At 46.6% G+C, this 16,624-nt stretch overlaps 3 protein-coding genes across 3 annotated transcripts; all 3 read right to left on the minus strand.

Moving 5' to 3' along the window:
* Positions 1-2,823: 2,823 nt before the first annotated feature.
* Positions 2,824-4,419, minus strand: LOC144340059 (ubiquitin carboxyl-terminal hydrolase 17-like protein 6). Its single transcript, XM_077997865.1, has one exon. The coding sequence runs from the start codon at positions 4,417-4,419 to the stop codon at positions 2,824-2,826; it is 1,596 nt and encodes a 531-aa protein (XP_077853991.1).
* Positions 4,420-7,526: 3,107 nt separating this feature from the next.
* On the minus strand, positions 7,527-9,122 carry LOC144340060 (ubiquitin carboxyl-terminal hydrolase 17-like protein 6). The gene has a single exon (XM_077997866.1). It carries the CDS (start codon positions 9,120-9,122, stop codon positions 7,527-7,529), a length of 1,596 nt encoding a protein of 531 aa, XP_077853992.1.
* A 3,108-nt stretch (positions 9,123-12,230) lies between these two features.
* LOC144340061 (ubiquitin carboxyl-terminal hydrolase 17-like protein 6) lies at positions 12,231-13,826 on the minus strand. Its single transcript, XM_077997867.1, has one exon. It carries the CDS (start codon positions 13,824-13,826, stop codon positions 12,231-12,233), a length of 1,596 nt encoding a protein of 531 aa, XP_077853993.1.
* Positions 13,827-16,624: the final 2,798 nt, after the last annotated feature.

A 16,624-nucleotide genomic window follows, 5' to 3' on the forward strand; every position in this document is an offset into this window, starting at 1 on the left:
GGTGTTTACTTAAAACAGTAAACTTAAGTGGTAGTTTACTTAAAATGCGTTAGTTTACTTAAAACATGCAGAATCATGCCCATGGGAGTGTTTCTTTGTGTTTGTTTATATTTCTGGGTGTGTGTGTGTTTGAGCTGCGATGTGCTTCTAACTATGTGCTTTTGGCAGATACGATCATCCTTTCAGGCATTGAAGGACAGGAAGTCAGACCTGTACTTTCTGACTTGAGAATCATCAATGAAGTACAGTTAATAACACGGTGTATTTGTTTCCTTAATATCAAAGAATAGATCCATGCAGTCTAATAAGTATTCTAGCAGTAACCTTTCCATGTTCAGCCTATTGATTCTGTGTTCGAGTGAAATGACTTACCAGTGGGGACCGAGACATGTCTTTGCAGGAAATGCTCTTGTGGAAGCTATATACCCAAATCATAAAGCATCAAGTGTTGGAAACATGCACTGAACCTAGGCGAAATACTTAGTGCCCAAATTAGACTGTGAAAGACTTTCAGGAAATCATGCAATCACCGACATACCAATTGATGACATTCCCCGAATTTATGATTGCAAGTAAAGAGAAATACTCATGACATTCTATTTCCAGTGATTGAGGTCGTATGACCGCAATTTAAGAAATCATGAAATCAGAAAACTTGACTAATCACAATCTAATCCAACTAAAACCTTTGGTTCATTTAAGAAAGGATGAATATAAAAACAACATATCACGCAGCATGAGAGATAATATTTTAATACGTATGTGATAATAGATCAACATTTGAGAGAGATGAAATGAATAGTTGTAAATTTGAGAATAGCATATAACCAGAATTAAACACTGTAAATGCCTGGGTGATGGGAATGAGTCCCTGTCTCAGGAAGAAACATAGAGATTTAAAAGCAGGGCGTCTAAAAGAGATTTGCATACCATTGTTAATACTGGCAGTTGTTTTAGTAAGAAAGGGAAAAATAAACCATTTGTCTTAGGGATTCTTGCATGTATTTTTCATCGTCTGAGATGTTGCTTCCAATTCCAGTTAAGCATTGTGTGGTGGACTTGCAGTTACCACCTTTGGTGGAGAATGTCATGCTGATGAAGGTAGACTTGTTTCCCAAACTAAGAGGGACAGAATTTGGGTGTTTCTTTGGGACTTTCGGCTTACTAGGAATAAAGATCCTGGCTCTAGGGATTTTCTTAAAATTTTTCAGATAATGAGAAAGAGAATAGCATTTGGGCCAGGCGCCAAGGCCTCGAGGTGTACAGAAGCATCCCCGGTCTCAGGGCCCATGAAATCAGGATGATTTTAGGGAGGATGGTGGAATGAGGAGAGTGTGACCTTTGGCCTCCTTTCTTTCCCTTTCCTTTTCATGGGTCAGGTGTGTTGAATCAGAAGGCTTCCCGGGCCCGATGAAATGAGTCCTGGGGGAGGAAAGAAGCGCTGCGTAGAGAGTTGCTCCACAGGGAGAAAGGAGCCACCATTTTCAGGAGAATGATCCCCAGAAGCATGAGCAGTCCAGATGCCGTGGCTTCACACAAGACGCTGGTGGGTGTTATGTCTGAAGCGGGGACCTGGGCGTCGGTGTTCTTTCATGCTCATAACTGATTTTCAGGTGAGCCCAATGGATCACCTGTCTGCCAGTCATGCTCATCACACTGTACTTTGCACACACGTCACACACAGAGACACTGTTAATACGCGCATTTGTGTGCTTGAGCAGGGTTGCACCCGAGATTCTGTGGTTGTATGGAGCCCTGAGTTATGCCCTGGACATCTTTCCTCTCGGGTTGGTCAACTTGGATCGCTGTACCGAACGAGAAACGGAGCCTGAAATCCAATCAGCGAATACACAAAAGGAAGGGGCCATTTCCCACAATCATTTCCACTGCAACACCACCTCGGATGAACAAGTCTCACTGCAGGTCAGGGACTGTGCTTCAGAGATGCACCTTTCGCAGCTGGACGATTGACCCGGAATCTCCCAGACGCCATTTGGATGCACACCAAATGCGATTTATTTCAGTGCTTGCTGATTTTATTTTAGTTGAATACACACACGCTCCTGTGTTTGATTTCCTTTATTATCAATACGACTTACTTCCAAATGACTCACATACCAGTGGGATGATTTTCTGCTTCAATTCATTGGAAATGGACACCATTCAATAGGCAAGTGTGTCTGTCTGTCTGTCTCCAGCATTCTGTGGGTTCCACCAAGGGCACAAGTCCTAGGGCGCCTGACGTCCATTCAACAAGTAATGTAAAAACGGCGAGGCAGGTTCAAAAGAAGAACACCCTTCCTCTCTTCAAATGCGTTCCAGTTTCCACTACTCAAGGTAGCGAGAAGGATCCACAGAAGTCCCACGTTCGCAAAATTTCAACTTCTGGTGCTCACCAACAACTGACGAATGAAACACACCCCAAGAGAAAATAGTCAACCCCGTCCCCTGCAATAACCTCACGCGCAACCCTACACCGCAATATGTCATATTCAGAAATTCACACTGAATGACATCTACCGTGAACACAAACACACAGACAATCCCTCCACAGGTTCAGAAGACTCACGACTGCAAAACTCGATGTTTCCCATGTCTGGGCTCATCCTGAAACGCAGCCATCACTATCCAGTTTTCCCTCTTGTGTAGACAGACACCTGGGCTCCTCATTACTTTATGTCGGATTGACTGCGTAGGTGATGGTGTGTGTGTGTGCGCGCGCGAACCCCCTCGTGGGTGTGTGTGTGTGTACGTGTATGTGTGTGTGTGTGTCAGTGTGTGTGCGCATGCACTCCTGCGTTTGCATGGAGACTTTTCCTGAGATCACTGGCACACAAACAGAGCCCTCTTGCTGTGTTTGTTCCTCCCTTTGGATCTCCTGGTCCTCCCTTGCAGAGAAGTGAGTGTGCCAGTGTTCATGGACTCCTGAGGTGCCAGGTTCCTTGAAGAGAGGTTCAGCAGGGAGCTTTGCTGTTCAGGATGACGGTTGTTCATCCCACTCTTGTATTTTGATGGATGAATCACAAGCACGTTGGGAGGCAGGGTACATTCGACTTTTCTGACGTTGAAGTCAGGCTTGGTTTTGTTTTGCTCTTGGAGGAACTTCCAGTGGTCTAAGGTGCTTTCCTGAGTGGCTCTTTCCACCAAGTGCTCCTCCAAGTCGGGTACCTGGAGGCAGGGTTCTCTCTGGAGCTCTCCTTGCGTTGCTCGCCTGTCTTTGTGTTCAGCACCAAGGGCTCCTGGTTCCCTGCCTATTGCTATTGACACACTCTCACTGCATCTTTCCAGTTGACTCTTCTGGATGTAAAAGAGGACATAGGCCTGTTGACTCAGGACAGAAGCGATGCTACAGGCAGTGACCTCGGCGTCATCCATTTTATACCACTGGCCTCCTGGAGCTTTGACATAAGAGAGGTAATGTCCGTTGTGACAACTCCCCCCAGCATGGACCAGCACAGCATAGAGGACATAGACAAGAGGTCCTGTGTTCTGCTGAGACATGTATGGCTGCATGTCAAGGCACTCAGGGTACTGCACATTCTTGGCAAGTTTGTTGCCTGTGACATCGGAGAATCTCTTCAATACAAGGATGAGGACCTTGGCAGAAGTGTGTAGAGTGAACGTCTTGGAGGCAGGCGCCTTCTGGAGACAAAGACCACAATGATAGGCATTCTCTCCATTGAGTTCTTCGGGCTTCACCACCTGTTCCAAAGCTTGCTTCACACTCTGAGCTGCCTGGATATCCAGGGCAATGTCCAGGTAAGGGTCAAAGGTGTCCGAAACGCCCTGGCAGTGGAGACACTTGATTTGAGATCTCCAGCAGCCTCCAAATATCTGGTGGATGAGGGTGGTGTCCTCAGAGTCATGATCTACCTGCTTGTGCCCGGGAAGGCATGCCCTTTTCATGGCATCCACAATGAACATCAGAAATTCATGGGCATCTTCCTGCTTGCCTCGATGGAAGCCAGCAACCAATGCCTGTGAGGGCTGGATGACGTGGCCAGGACGGTGGAGGGCCCGTGTGATGTGAGCTTCCATCGTACACAGCATGCAGCACTTGTGATGATGACAAAGTTGAGAGTGCTCCCGGGACAGCATGTAGTTGGCAAGGGGTGGTGTGTATGTCAGGCACTGCAGGGAAGCATTCACATGGCAAGTATTTCCCATATTCTGGAGCCCAGCCCCCACCGCAGCAGGTCTCCTGCTACTGAGAGGAAGCTTCTCCCCAGGGGGAGGCTGTCTTGCCACAGGAGCCAAACCATCACAGAGGTCGACATGGGTCTCAGATGACAGTGGTGACTTCTCAGGTAGAGAAGTCCGCTGGATTTCAGCAAAAGCTGCATCTGGCCGAGAAGATGTGAGTTTTGAAAAGTGGTTGAACTGCCACTCACCTCCCAAGTGGAGTGAATCGGCCTCCATGTCGCCAGGATCAAGGATCACAAGCTTTCTCTGCTGGGACCGCACGTTGCAGAAAGATGCTATCTCTTCCGGGGAGTCTTCAAATGACACGCCATCTGGCCGCATCAGCCCTTATATAACTCAACCCCGCCTACCTCGAAAACCCCACCCACCCATCAGGTACGCGGTCCACCAATCCAATATCAGCACTCAGTTAAAGAATGAACCATAGGGTGTGTCCCCTTGTATTCCCCAGGGAGTTCACTTAAAACTCCTGGGGAAGGCGTTAGTTTACTGAAAACAGTGGTGTTTACTTAAAACAGTAAACTTAAGTGGTAGTTTACTTAAAATGCGTTAGTTTACTTAAAACATGCAGAATCATGCCCATGTGAGTGTTTCTTTGTGTTTGTTTATATTTCTGGGTGTGTGTGTGTTTGAGCTGCGATGTGCTTCTAACTATGTGCTTTTGGCAGATACGATCATCCTTTCAGGCATTGAAGGACAGGAAGTCAGACCTGTACTTTCTGACTTGAGAATCATCAATGAAGTACAGTTAATAACACGGTGTATTTGTTTCCTTAATATCAAAGAATAGATCCATGCAGTCTAATAAGTATTCTAGCAGTAACCTTTCCATGTTCAGCCTATTGATTCTGTGTTCGAGTGAAATGACTTACCAGTGGGGACCGAGACATGTCTTTGCAGTAAATGCTCTTGTGGAAGCTATATACCCAAATCATAAAGCATCAAGTGTTGGAAACATGCACTGAACCTAGACGAAATACTTAGTGCCCAAATTAGACTGTGAAAGACTTTCAGGAAATCATGCAATCACCGACATACCAATTGATGACATTCCCCGAATTTATGATTGCAAGTAAAGAGAAATCCTCATGACATTCTATTTCCAGTGATTGAGGTCGTATGACCGCAATTTAAGAAATCATGAAATCAGAAAACTTGACTAATCACAATCTAATCCAACTAAAACCTTTGGTTCATTTAAGAAAGGATGAATATAAAAACAACCTATCACGCAGCATGGGAGATAATATTTTAATACGTATGTGATAATAGATCAACATTTGAGAGAGATGAAATGAATAGTTGTAAATTTGAGAATAGCATATAACCAGAATTAAACACTGTAAATGCCTGGGTGATGGGAATGAGTCCCTGTCTCAGGAAGAAACATAGAGATTTAAAAGCAGGGCGTCTAAAAGAGATTTGCATACCATTGTTAATACTGGCAGTTGTTTTAGTAAGAAAGGGAAAAATAAACCATTTGTCTTAGGGATTCTTGCATGTATTTTTCATCGTCTGAGATGTTGCTTCCAATTCCAGTTAAGCATTGTGTGGTGGACTTGCAGTTACCACATTTGGTGGAAAATGTCATGCTGATGAAGGTAGACTTGTTTCCCAAACTAAGAGGGACAGAATTTGGGTGTTTCTTTGGGACTTTCGGCTTACTAGGAATAAAGATCCTGGCTCTAGGGATTTTCTTAAAATTTTTCAGATAATGAGAAAGAGAATAGCATTTGGGCCAGGCGCCAAGGCCTCGAGGTGTACAGAAGCATCCCCGGTCTCAGGGCCCATGAAATCAGGATGATTTTAGGGAGGATGGTGGAATGAGGAGAGTGTGACCTTTGGCCTCCTTTCTTTCCCTTTCCTTTTCATGGGTCAGGTGTGTTGAATCAGAAGGCTTCCCGGGCCCGATGAAATGAGTCCTGGGGGAGGAAAGAAGCGCTGCGTAGAGAGTTGCTCCACAGGGAGAAAGGAGCCACCATTTTCAGGAGAATGATCCCCAGAAGCATGAGCAGTCCAGATGCCGTGGCTTCACACAAGACGCTGGTGGGTGTTATGTCTGAAGCGGGGACCTGGGCGTCGGTGTTCTTTCATGCTCATAACTGATTTTCAGGTGAGCCCAATGGATCACCTGTCTGCCAGTCATGCTCATCACACTGTACTTTGCACACACGTCACACACAGAGACACTGTTAATACGCGCATTTGTGTGCTTGAGCAGGGTTGCACCCGAGATTCTGTGGTTGTATGGAGCCCTGAGTTATGCCCTGGACATCTTTCCTCTCGGGTTGGTCAACTTGGATCGCTGTACCGAACGAGAAACGGAGCCTGAAATCCAATCAGCGAATACACAAAAGGAAGGGGCCATTTCCCACAATCATTTCCACTGCAACACCACCTCGGATGAACAAGTCTCACTGCAGGTCAGGGACTGTGCTTCAGAGATGCACCTTTCGCAGCTGGACGATTGACCCGGAATCTCCCAGACGCCATTTTGATGCACACCAAATGCGATTTATTTCAGTGCTTGCTGATTTTATTTTAGTTGAATACACACACGCTCCTGTGTTTGATTTCCTTTATTATCAATACGACTTACTTCCAAATGACTCACATACCAGTGGGATGATTTTCTGCTTCAATTCATTGGAAATGGACACCATTCAATAGGCAAGTGTGTCTGTCTGTCTGTCTCCAGCATTCTGTGGGTTCCACCAAGGGCACAAGTCCTAGGGCGCCTGACGTCCATTCAACAAGTAATGTAAAAACGGCGAGGCAGGTTCAAAAGAAGAACACCCTTCCTCTCTTCAAATGCGTTCCAGTTTCCACTACTCAAGGTAGCGAGAAGGATCCACAGAAGTCCCACGTTCGCAAAATTTCAACTTCTGGTGCTCACCAACAACTGACGAATGAAACACACCCCAAGAGAAAATAGTCAACCCCGTCCCCTGCAATAACCTCACGCGCAACCCTACACCGCAATATGTCATATTCAGAAATTCACACTGAATGACATCTACCGTGAACACAAACACACAGACAATCCCTCCACAGGTTCAGAAGACTCACGACTGCAAAACTCGATGTTTCCCATGTCTGGGCTCATCCTGAAACGCAGCCATCACTATCCAGTTTTCCCTCTTGTGTAGACAGACACCTGGGCTCCTCATTACTTTATGTCGGATTGACTGCGTAGGTGATGGTGTGTGTGTGTGCGCGCGCGAACCCCCTCGTGGGTGTGTGTGTGTGTACGTGTATGTGTGTGTGTGTGTCAGTGTGTGTGCGCATGCACTCCTGCGTTTGCATGGAGACTTTTCCTGAGATCACTGGCACACAAACAGAGCCCTCTTGCTGTGTTTGTTCCTCCCTTTGGATCTCCTGGTCCTCCCTTGCAGAGAAGTGAGTGTGCCAGTGTTCATGGACTCCTGAGGTGCCAGGTTCCTTGAAGAGAGGTTCAGCAGGGAGCTTTGCTGTTCAGGATGACGGTTGTTCATCCCACTCTTGTATTTTGATGGATGAATCACAAGCACGTTGGGAGGCAGGGTACATTCGACTTTTCTGACGTTGAAGTCAGGCTTGGTTTTGTTTTGCTCTTGGAGGAACTTCCAGTGGTCTAAGGTGCTTTCCTGAGTGGCTCTTTCCACCAAGTGCTCCTCCAAGTCGGGTACCTGGAGGCAGGGTTCTCTCTGGAGCTCTCCTTGCGTTGCTCGCCTGTCTTTGTGTTCAGCACCAAGGGCTCCTGGTTCCCTGCCTATTGCTATTGACACACTCTCACTGCATCTTTCCAGTTGACTCTTCTGGATGTAAAAGAGGACATAGGCCTGTTGACTCAGGACAGAAGCGATGCTACAGGCAGTGACCTCGGCGTCATCCATTTTATACCACTGGCCTCCTGGAGCTTTGACATAAGAGAGGTAATGTCCGTTGTGACAACTCCCCCCAGAATGGACCAGCACAGCATAGAGGACATAGACAAGAGGTCCTGTGTTCTGCTGAGACATGTATGGCTGCATGTCAAGGCACTCAGGGTACTGCACATTCTTGGCAAGTTTGTTGCCTGTGACATCGGAGAATCTCTTCAATACAAGGATGAGGACCTTGGCAGAAGTGTGTAGAGTGAACGTCTTGGAGGCAGGCGCCTTCTGGAGACAAAGACCACAATGATAGGCATTCTCTCCATTGAGTTCTTCGGGCTTCACCACCTGTTCCAAAGCTTGCTTCACACTCTGAGCTGCCTGGATATCCAGGGCAATGTCCAGGTAAGGGTCAAAGGTGTCCGAAACGCCCTGGCAGTGGAGACACTTGATTTGAGATCTCCAGCAGCCTCCAAATATCTGGTGGATGAGGGTGGTGTCCTCAGAGTCATGATCTACCTGCTTGTGCCCGGGAAGGCATGCCCTTTTCATGGCATCCACAATGAACATCAGAAATTCATGGGCATCTTCCTGCTTGCCTCGATGGAAGCCAGCAACCAATGCCTGTGAGGGCTGGATGACGTGGCCAGGACGGTGGAGGGCCCGTGTGATGTGAGCTTCCATCGTACACAGCATGCAGCACTTGTGATGATGACAAAGTTGAGAGTGCTCCCGGGACAGCATGTAGTTGGCAAGGGGTGGTGTGTATGTCAGGCACTGCAGGGAAGCATTCACATAGCAAGTATTTCCCATATTCTGGAGCCCAGCCCCCACCGCAGCAGGTCTCCTGCTACTGCGAGGAAGCTTCTCCCCAGGGGCAGGCTGTCTTGCCACAGGAGCCAAACCATCACAGAGGTCGACATGGGTCTCAGATGACAGTGGTGACTTCTCAGGTAGAGAAGTCCGCTGGATTTCAGCAAAAGCTGCATCTGGCCGAGAAGATGTGAGTTTTGAAAAGTGGTTGAACTGCCACTCACCTCCCAAGTGGAGTGAATCGGCCTCCATGTCGCCAGGATCAAGGATCACAAGCTTTCTCTGCTGGGACCGCACGTTGCAGAAAGATGCTATCTCTTCCGAGAGAGTCTTCAAATGACACGCCATCTGGCCGCATCAGCCCTTATATAACTCAACCCCGCCTACCTCGAACACCCCACCCACCCATCAGGTACGCGGTCCACCAATCCAATATCAGCACTCAGTTAAAGAATGAACCATAGGGTGTGTCCCCTTGTATTCCCCAGGGAGTTCACTTAAAACTCCTGGGGAAGGCGTTAGTTTACTGAAAACAGTGGTGTTTACTTAAAACAGTAAACTTAAGTGGTAGTTTACTTAAAATGCGTTAGTTTACTTAAAACATGCAGAATCATGCCCATGTGAGTGTTTCTTTGTGTTTGTTTATATTTCTGGGTGTGTGTGTGTTTGAGCTGCGATGTGCTTCTAACTATGTGCTTTTGGCAGATACGATCATCCTTTCAGGCATTGAAGGACAGGAAGTCAGACCTGTACTTTCTGACTTGAGAATCATCAATGAAGTACAGTTAATAACACGGTGTATTTGTTTCCTTAATATCAAAGAATAGATCCATGCAGTCTAATAAGTATTCTAGCAGTAACCTTTCCATGTTCAGCCTATTGATTCTGTGTTCGAGTGAAATGACTTACCAGTGGGGACCGAGACATGTCTTTGCAGGAAATGCTCTTGTGGAAACTATATACCCAAATCATAAAGCATCAAGTGTTGGAAACATGCACTGAACCTAGACGAAATACTTAGTGCCCAAATTAGACTGTGAAAGACTTTCAGGAAATCATGCAATCACCGACATACCAATTGATGACATTCCCCGAATTTATGATTGCAAGTAAAGAGAAATACTCATGACATTCTATTTCCAGTGATTGAGGTCGTATGACCGCAATTTAAGAAATCATGAAATCAGAAAACTTGACTAATCACAATCTAATCCAACTAAAACCTTTGGTTCATTTAAGAAAGGATGAATATAAAAACAACATATCACGCAGCATGAGAGATAATATTTTAATACGTATGTGATAATAGATCAACATTTGAGAGAGATGAAATGAATAGTTGTAAATTTGAGAATAGCATATAACCAGAATTAAACACTGTAAATGCCTGGGTGATGGGAATGAGTCCCTGTCTCAGGAAGAAACATAGAGATTTAAAAGCAGGGCGTCTAAAAGAGATTTGCATACCATTGTTAATACTGGCAGTTGTTTTAGTAAGAAAGGGAAAAATAAACCATTTGTCTTAGGGATTCTTGCATGTATTTTTCATCGTCTGAGATGTTGCTTCCAATTCCAGTTAAGCATTGTGTGGTGGACTTGCAGTTACCACCTTTGGTGGAGAATGTCATGCTGATGAAGGTAGACTTGTTTCCCAAACTAAGAGGGACAGAATTTGGGTGTTTCTTTGGGACTTTCGGCTTACTAGGAATAAAGATCCTGGCTCTAGGGATTTTCTTAAAATTTTTCAGATAATGAGAAAGAGAATAGCATTTGGGCCAGGCGCCAAGGCCTCGAGGTGTACAGAAGCATCCCCGGTCTCAGGGCCCATGAAATCAGGATGATTTTAGGGAGGATGGTGGAATGAGGAGAGTGTGACCTTTGGCCTCCTTTCTTTCCCTTTCCTTTTCATGGGTCAGGTGTGTTGAATCAGAAGGCTTCCCGGGCCCGATGAAATGAGTCCTGGGGGAGGAAAGAAGCGCTGCGTAGAGAGTTGCTCCACAGGGAGAAAGGAGCCACCATTTTCAGGAGAATGATCCCCAGAAGCATGAGCAGTCCAGATGCCGTGGCTTCACACAAGACGCTGGTGGGTGTTATGTCTGAAGCGGGGACCTGGGCGTCGGTGTTCTTTCATGCTCATAACTGATTTTCAGGTGAGCCCAATGGATCACCTGTCTGCCAGTCATGCTCATCACACTGTACTTTGCACACACGTCACACACAGAGACACTGTTAATACGCGCATTTGTGTGCTTGAGCAGGGTTGCACCCGAGATTCTGTGGTTGTATGGAGCCCTGAGTTATGCCCTGGACATCTTTCCTCTCGGGTTGGTCAACTTGGATCGCTGTACCGAACGAGAAACGGAGCCTGAAATCCAATCAGCGAATACACAAAAGGAAGGGGCCATTTCCCACAATCATTTCCACTGCAACACCACCTCGGATGAACAAGTCTCACTGCAGGTCAGGGACTGTGCTTCAGAGATGCACCTTTCGCAGCTGGACGATTGACCCGGAATCTCCCAGACGCCATTTTGATGCACACCAAATGCGATTTATTTCAGTGCTTGCTGATTTTATTTTAGTTGAATACACACACGCTCCTGTGTTTGATTTCCTTTTTTATCAATACGACTTACTTCCAAATGACTCACATACCAGTGGGATGATTTTCTGCTTCAATTCATTGGAAATGGACACCATTCAATAGGCAAGTGTGTCTGTCTGTCTGTCTCCAGCATTCTGTGGGTTCCACCAAGGGCACAAGTCCTAGGGCGCCTGACGTCCATTCAACAAGTAATGTAAAAACGGCGAGGCAGGTTCAAAAGAAGAACACCCTTCCTCTCTTCAAATGCGTTCCAGTTTCCACTACTCAAGGTAGCGAGAAGGATCCACAGAAGTCCCACGTTCGCAAAATTTCAACTTCTGGTGCTCACCAACAACTGACGAATGAAACACACCCCAAGAGAAAATAGTCAACCCCGTCCCCTGCAATAACCTCACGCGCAACCCTACACCGCAATATGTCATATTCAGAAATTCACACTGAATGACATCTACCGTGAACACAAACACACAGACAATCCCTCCACAGGTTCAGAAGACTCACGACTGCAAAACTCGATGTTTCCCATGTCTGGGCTCATCCTGAAACGCAGCCATCACTATCCAGTTTTCCCTCTTGTGTAGACAGACACCTGGGCTCCTCATTACTTTATGTCGGATTGACTGCGTAGGTGATGGTGTGTGTGTGTGCGCGCGCGAACCCCCTCGTGGGTGTGTGTGTGTGTACGTGTATGTGTGTGTGTGTGTCAGTGTGTGTGCGCATGCACTCCTGCGTTTGCATGGAGACTTTTCCTGAGATCACTGGCACACAAACAGAGCCCTCTTGCTGTGTTTGTTCCTCCCTTTGGATCTCCTGGTCCTCCCTTGCAGAGAAGTGAGTGTGCCAGTGTTCATGGACTCCTGAGGTGCCAGGTTCCTTGAAGAGAGGTTCAGCAGGGAGCTTTGCTGTTCAGGATGACGGTTGTTCATCCCACTCTTGTATTTTGATGGATGAATCACAAGCACGTTGGGAGGCAGGGTACATTCGACTTTTCTGACGTTGAAGTCAGGCTTGGTTTTGTTTTGCTCTTGGAGGAACTTCCAGTGGTCTAAGGTGCTTTCCTGAGTGGCTCTTTCCACCAAGTGCTCCTCCAAGTCGGGTACCTGGAGGCAGGGTTCTCTCTGGAGCTCTCCTTGCGTTGCTCGCCTGTCTTTGTGTTCAGCACCAAGGGCTCCTGGTTCCCTGCCTATTGCTATTGACACACTCTCACTGCATCTTTCCAGTTGACTCTTCTGGATGTAAAAGAGGACATAGGCCTGTTGACTCAGGACAGAAGCGATGCTACAGGCAGTGACCTCGGCGTCATCCATTTTATACCACTGGCCTCCTGGAGCTTTGACATAAGAGAGGTAATGTCCGTTGTGACAACTCCCCCCAGCATGGACCAGCACAGCATAGAGGACATAGACAAGAGGTCCTGTGTTCTGCTGAGACATGTATGGCTGCATGTCAAGGCACTCAGGGTACTGCACATTCTTGGCAAGTTTGTTGCCTGTGACATCGGAGAATCTCTTCAATACAAGGATGAGGACCTTGGCAGAAGTGTGTAGAGTGAACGTCTTGGAGGCAGGCGCCTTCTGGAGACAAAGACCACAATGATAGGCATTCTCTCCATTGAGTTCTTCGGGCTTCACCACCTGTTCCAAAGCTTGCTTCACACTCTGAGCTGCCTGGATATCCAGGGCAATGTCCAGGTAAGGGTCAAAGGTGTCCGAAACGCCCTGGCAGTGGAGACACTTGATTTGAGATCTCCAGCAGCCTCCAAATATCTGGTGGATGAGGGTGGTGTCCTCAGAGTCATGATCTACCTGCTTGTGCCCGGGAAGGCATGCCCTTTTCATGGCATCCACAATGAACATCAGAAATTCATGGGCATCTTCCTGCTTGCCTCGATGGAAGCCAGCAACCAATGCCTGTGAGGGCTGGATGACGTGGCCAGGACGGTGGAGGGCCCGTGTGATGTGAGCTTCCATCGTACACAGCATGCAGCACTTGTGATGATGACAAAGTTGAGAGTGCTCCCGGGACAGCATGTAGTTGGCAAGGGGTGGTGTGTATGTCAGGCACTGCAGGGAAGCATTCACATGGCAAGTATTTCCCATATTCTGGAGCCCAGCCCCCACCGCAGCAGGTCTCCTGCTACTGAGAGGAAGCTTCTCCCCAGGGGGAGGCTGTCTTGCCACAGGAGCCAAACCATCACAGAGGTCGACATGGGTCTCAGATGAGAGTGGTGACTTCTCAGGTAGAGAAGTCCGCTGGATTTCAGCAAAAGCTGCATCTGGCCGAGAAGATGTGAGTTTTGAAAAGTGGTTGAACTGCCACTCACCTCCCAAGTGGAGTGAATCGGCCTCCATGTCGCCAGGAGCAAGGATCACAAGCTTTCTCTGCTGGGACCGCACGTTGCAGAAAGATGCTATCTCTTCCGGGGAGTCTTCAAATGACACGCCATCTGGCCGCATCAGCCCTTATATAACTCAACCCCGCCTACCTCGAACACCCCACCCACCCATCAGGTACGCGGTCCACCAATCCAATATCAGCACTCAGTTAAAGAATGAACCATAGGGTGTGTCCCCTTGTATTCCCCAGGGAGTTCACTTAAAACTCCTGGGGAAGGCGTTAGTTTACTGAAAACAGTGGTGTTTACTTAAAACAGTAAACTTAAGTGGTAGTTTACTTAAAATGCGTTAGTTTACTTAAAACATGCAGAATCATGCCCATGTGAGTGTTTCTTTGTGTTTGTTTATATTTCTGGGTGTGTGTGTGTTTGAGCTGCGATGTGCTTCTAACTATGTGCTTTTGGCAGATACGATCATCCTTTCAGGCATTGAAGGACAGGAAGTCAGACCTGTACTTTCTGACTTGAGAATCATCAATGAAGTACAGTTAATAACACGGTGTATTTGTTTCCTTAATATCAAAGAATAGATCCATGCAGTCTAATAAGTATTCTAGCAGTAACCTTTCCATGTTCAGCCTATTGATTCTGTGTTCGAGTGAAATGACTTACCAGTGGGGACCGAGACATGTCTTTGCAGTAAATGCTCTTGTGGAAGCTATATACCCAAATCATAAAGCATCAAGTGTTGGAAACATGCACTGAACCTAGACGAAATACTTAGTGCCCAAATTAGACTGTGAAAGACTTTCAGGAAATCATGCAATCACCGACATACCAATTGATGACATTCCCCGAATTTATGATTGCAAGTAAAGAGAAATCCTCATGACATTCTATTTCCAGTGATTGAGGTCGTATGACCGCAATTTAAGAAATCATGAAATCAGAAAACTTGACTAATCACAATCTAATCCAACTAAAACCTTTGGTTCATTTAAGAAAGGATGAATATAAAAACAACATATCACGCAGCATGGGAGATAATATTTTAATACGTATGTGATAATAGATCAACATTTGAGAGAGATGAAATGAATAGTTGTAAATTTGAGAATAGCATATAACCAGAATTAAACACTGTAAATGCCTGGGTGATGGGAATGAGTCCCTGTCTCAGGAAGAAACATAGAGATTTAAAAGCAGGGCGTCTAAAAGAGATTTGCATACCATTGTTAATACTGGCAGTTGTTTTAGTAAGAAAGGGAAAAATAAACCATTTGTCTTAGGGATTCTTGCATGTATTTTTCATCGTCTGAGATGTTGCTTCCAATTCCAGTTAAGCATTGTGTGGTGGACTTGCAGTTACCACATTTGGTGGAAAATGTCATGCTGATGAAGGTAGACTTGTTTCCCAAACTAAGAGGGACAGAATTTGGGTGTTTCTTTGGGACTTTTGGCTTACTAGGAATAAAGATCCTGGCTCTAGGGATTTTCTTAAAATTTTTCAGATAATGAGAAAGAGAATAGCATTTGGGCCAGGCGCCAAGGCCTCGAGGTGTACAGAAGCATCCCCGGTCTCAGGGCCCATGAAATCAGGATGATTTTAGGGAGGATGGTGGAATGAGGAGAGTGTGACCTTTGGCCTCCTTTCTTTCCCTTTCCTTTTCATGGGTCAGGTGTGTTGAATCAGAAGGCTTCCCGGGCCCGATGAAATGAGTCCTGGGGGAGGAAAGAAGCGCTGCGTAGAGAGTTGCTCCACAGGGAGAAAGGAGCCACCATTTTCAGGAGAATGATCCCCAGAAGCATGAGCAGTCCAGATGCCGTGGCTTCACACAAGACGCTGGTGGGTGTTATGTCTGAAGCGGGGACCTGGGCGTCGGTGTTCTTTCATGCTCATAACTGATTTTCAGGTGAGCCCAATGGATCACCTGTCTGCCAGTCATGCTCATCACACTGTACTTTGCACACACGTCACACACAGTGACACTGTTAATACGCGCATTTGTGTGCTTGAGCAGGGTTGCACCCGAGATTCTGTGGTTGTATGGAGCCCTGAGTTATGCCCTGGACATCTTTCCTCTCGGGTTGGTCAACTTGGATCGCTGTACCGAACGAGAAACGGAGCCTGAAATCCAATCAGCGAATACACAAAAGGAAGGGGCCATTTCCCACAATCATTTCCACTGCAACACCACCTCGGATGAACAAGTCTCACTGCAGGTCAGGGACTGTGCTTCAGAGATGCACCTTTCGCAGCTGGACGATTGACCCGGAATCTCCCAGACGCCATTTTGATGCACACCAAATGCGATTTATTTCAGTGCTTGCTGATTTTATTTTAGTTGAATACACACACGCTCCTGTGTTTGATTTCCTTTATTATCAATACGACTTACTTCCAAATGACTCACATACCAGTGGGATGATTTTCTGCTTCAATTCATTGGAAATGGACACCATTCAATAGGCAAGTGTGTCTGTCTGTCTGTCTCCAGCATTCTGTGGGTTCCACCAAGGGCACAAGTCCTAGGGCGCCTGACGTCCATTCAACAAGTAATGTAAAAACGGCGAGGCAGGTTCAAAAGAAGAACACCCTTCCTCTCTTCAAATGCGTTCCAGTTTCCACTACTCAAGGTAGCGAGAAGGATCCACAGAAGTCCCACGTTCGCAAAATTTCAACTTCTGGTGCTCACCAACAACTGACGAATGAAACACACCCCAAGAGAAAATAGTCAACCCCGTCCCCTGCAATAACCTCACGCGCAACCCTACACCGCAATATGTCATATTCAGAAATTCACACTGAATGAC

The sequence above is a fragment of the Macaca mulatta genome, chromosome 3, assembly GCF_049350105.2.
Source record: "Macaca mulatta isolate MMU2019108-1 chromosome 3, T2T-MMU8v2.0, whole genome shotgun sequence".
NCBI lineage: Eukaryota > Metazoa > Chordata > Mammalia > Primates > Cercopithecidae > Macaca > Macaca mulatta.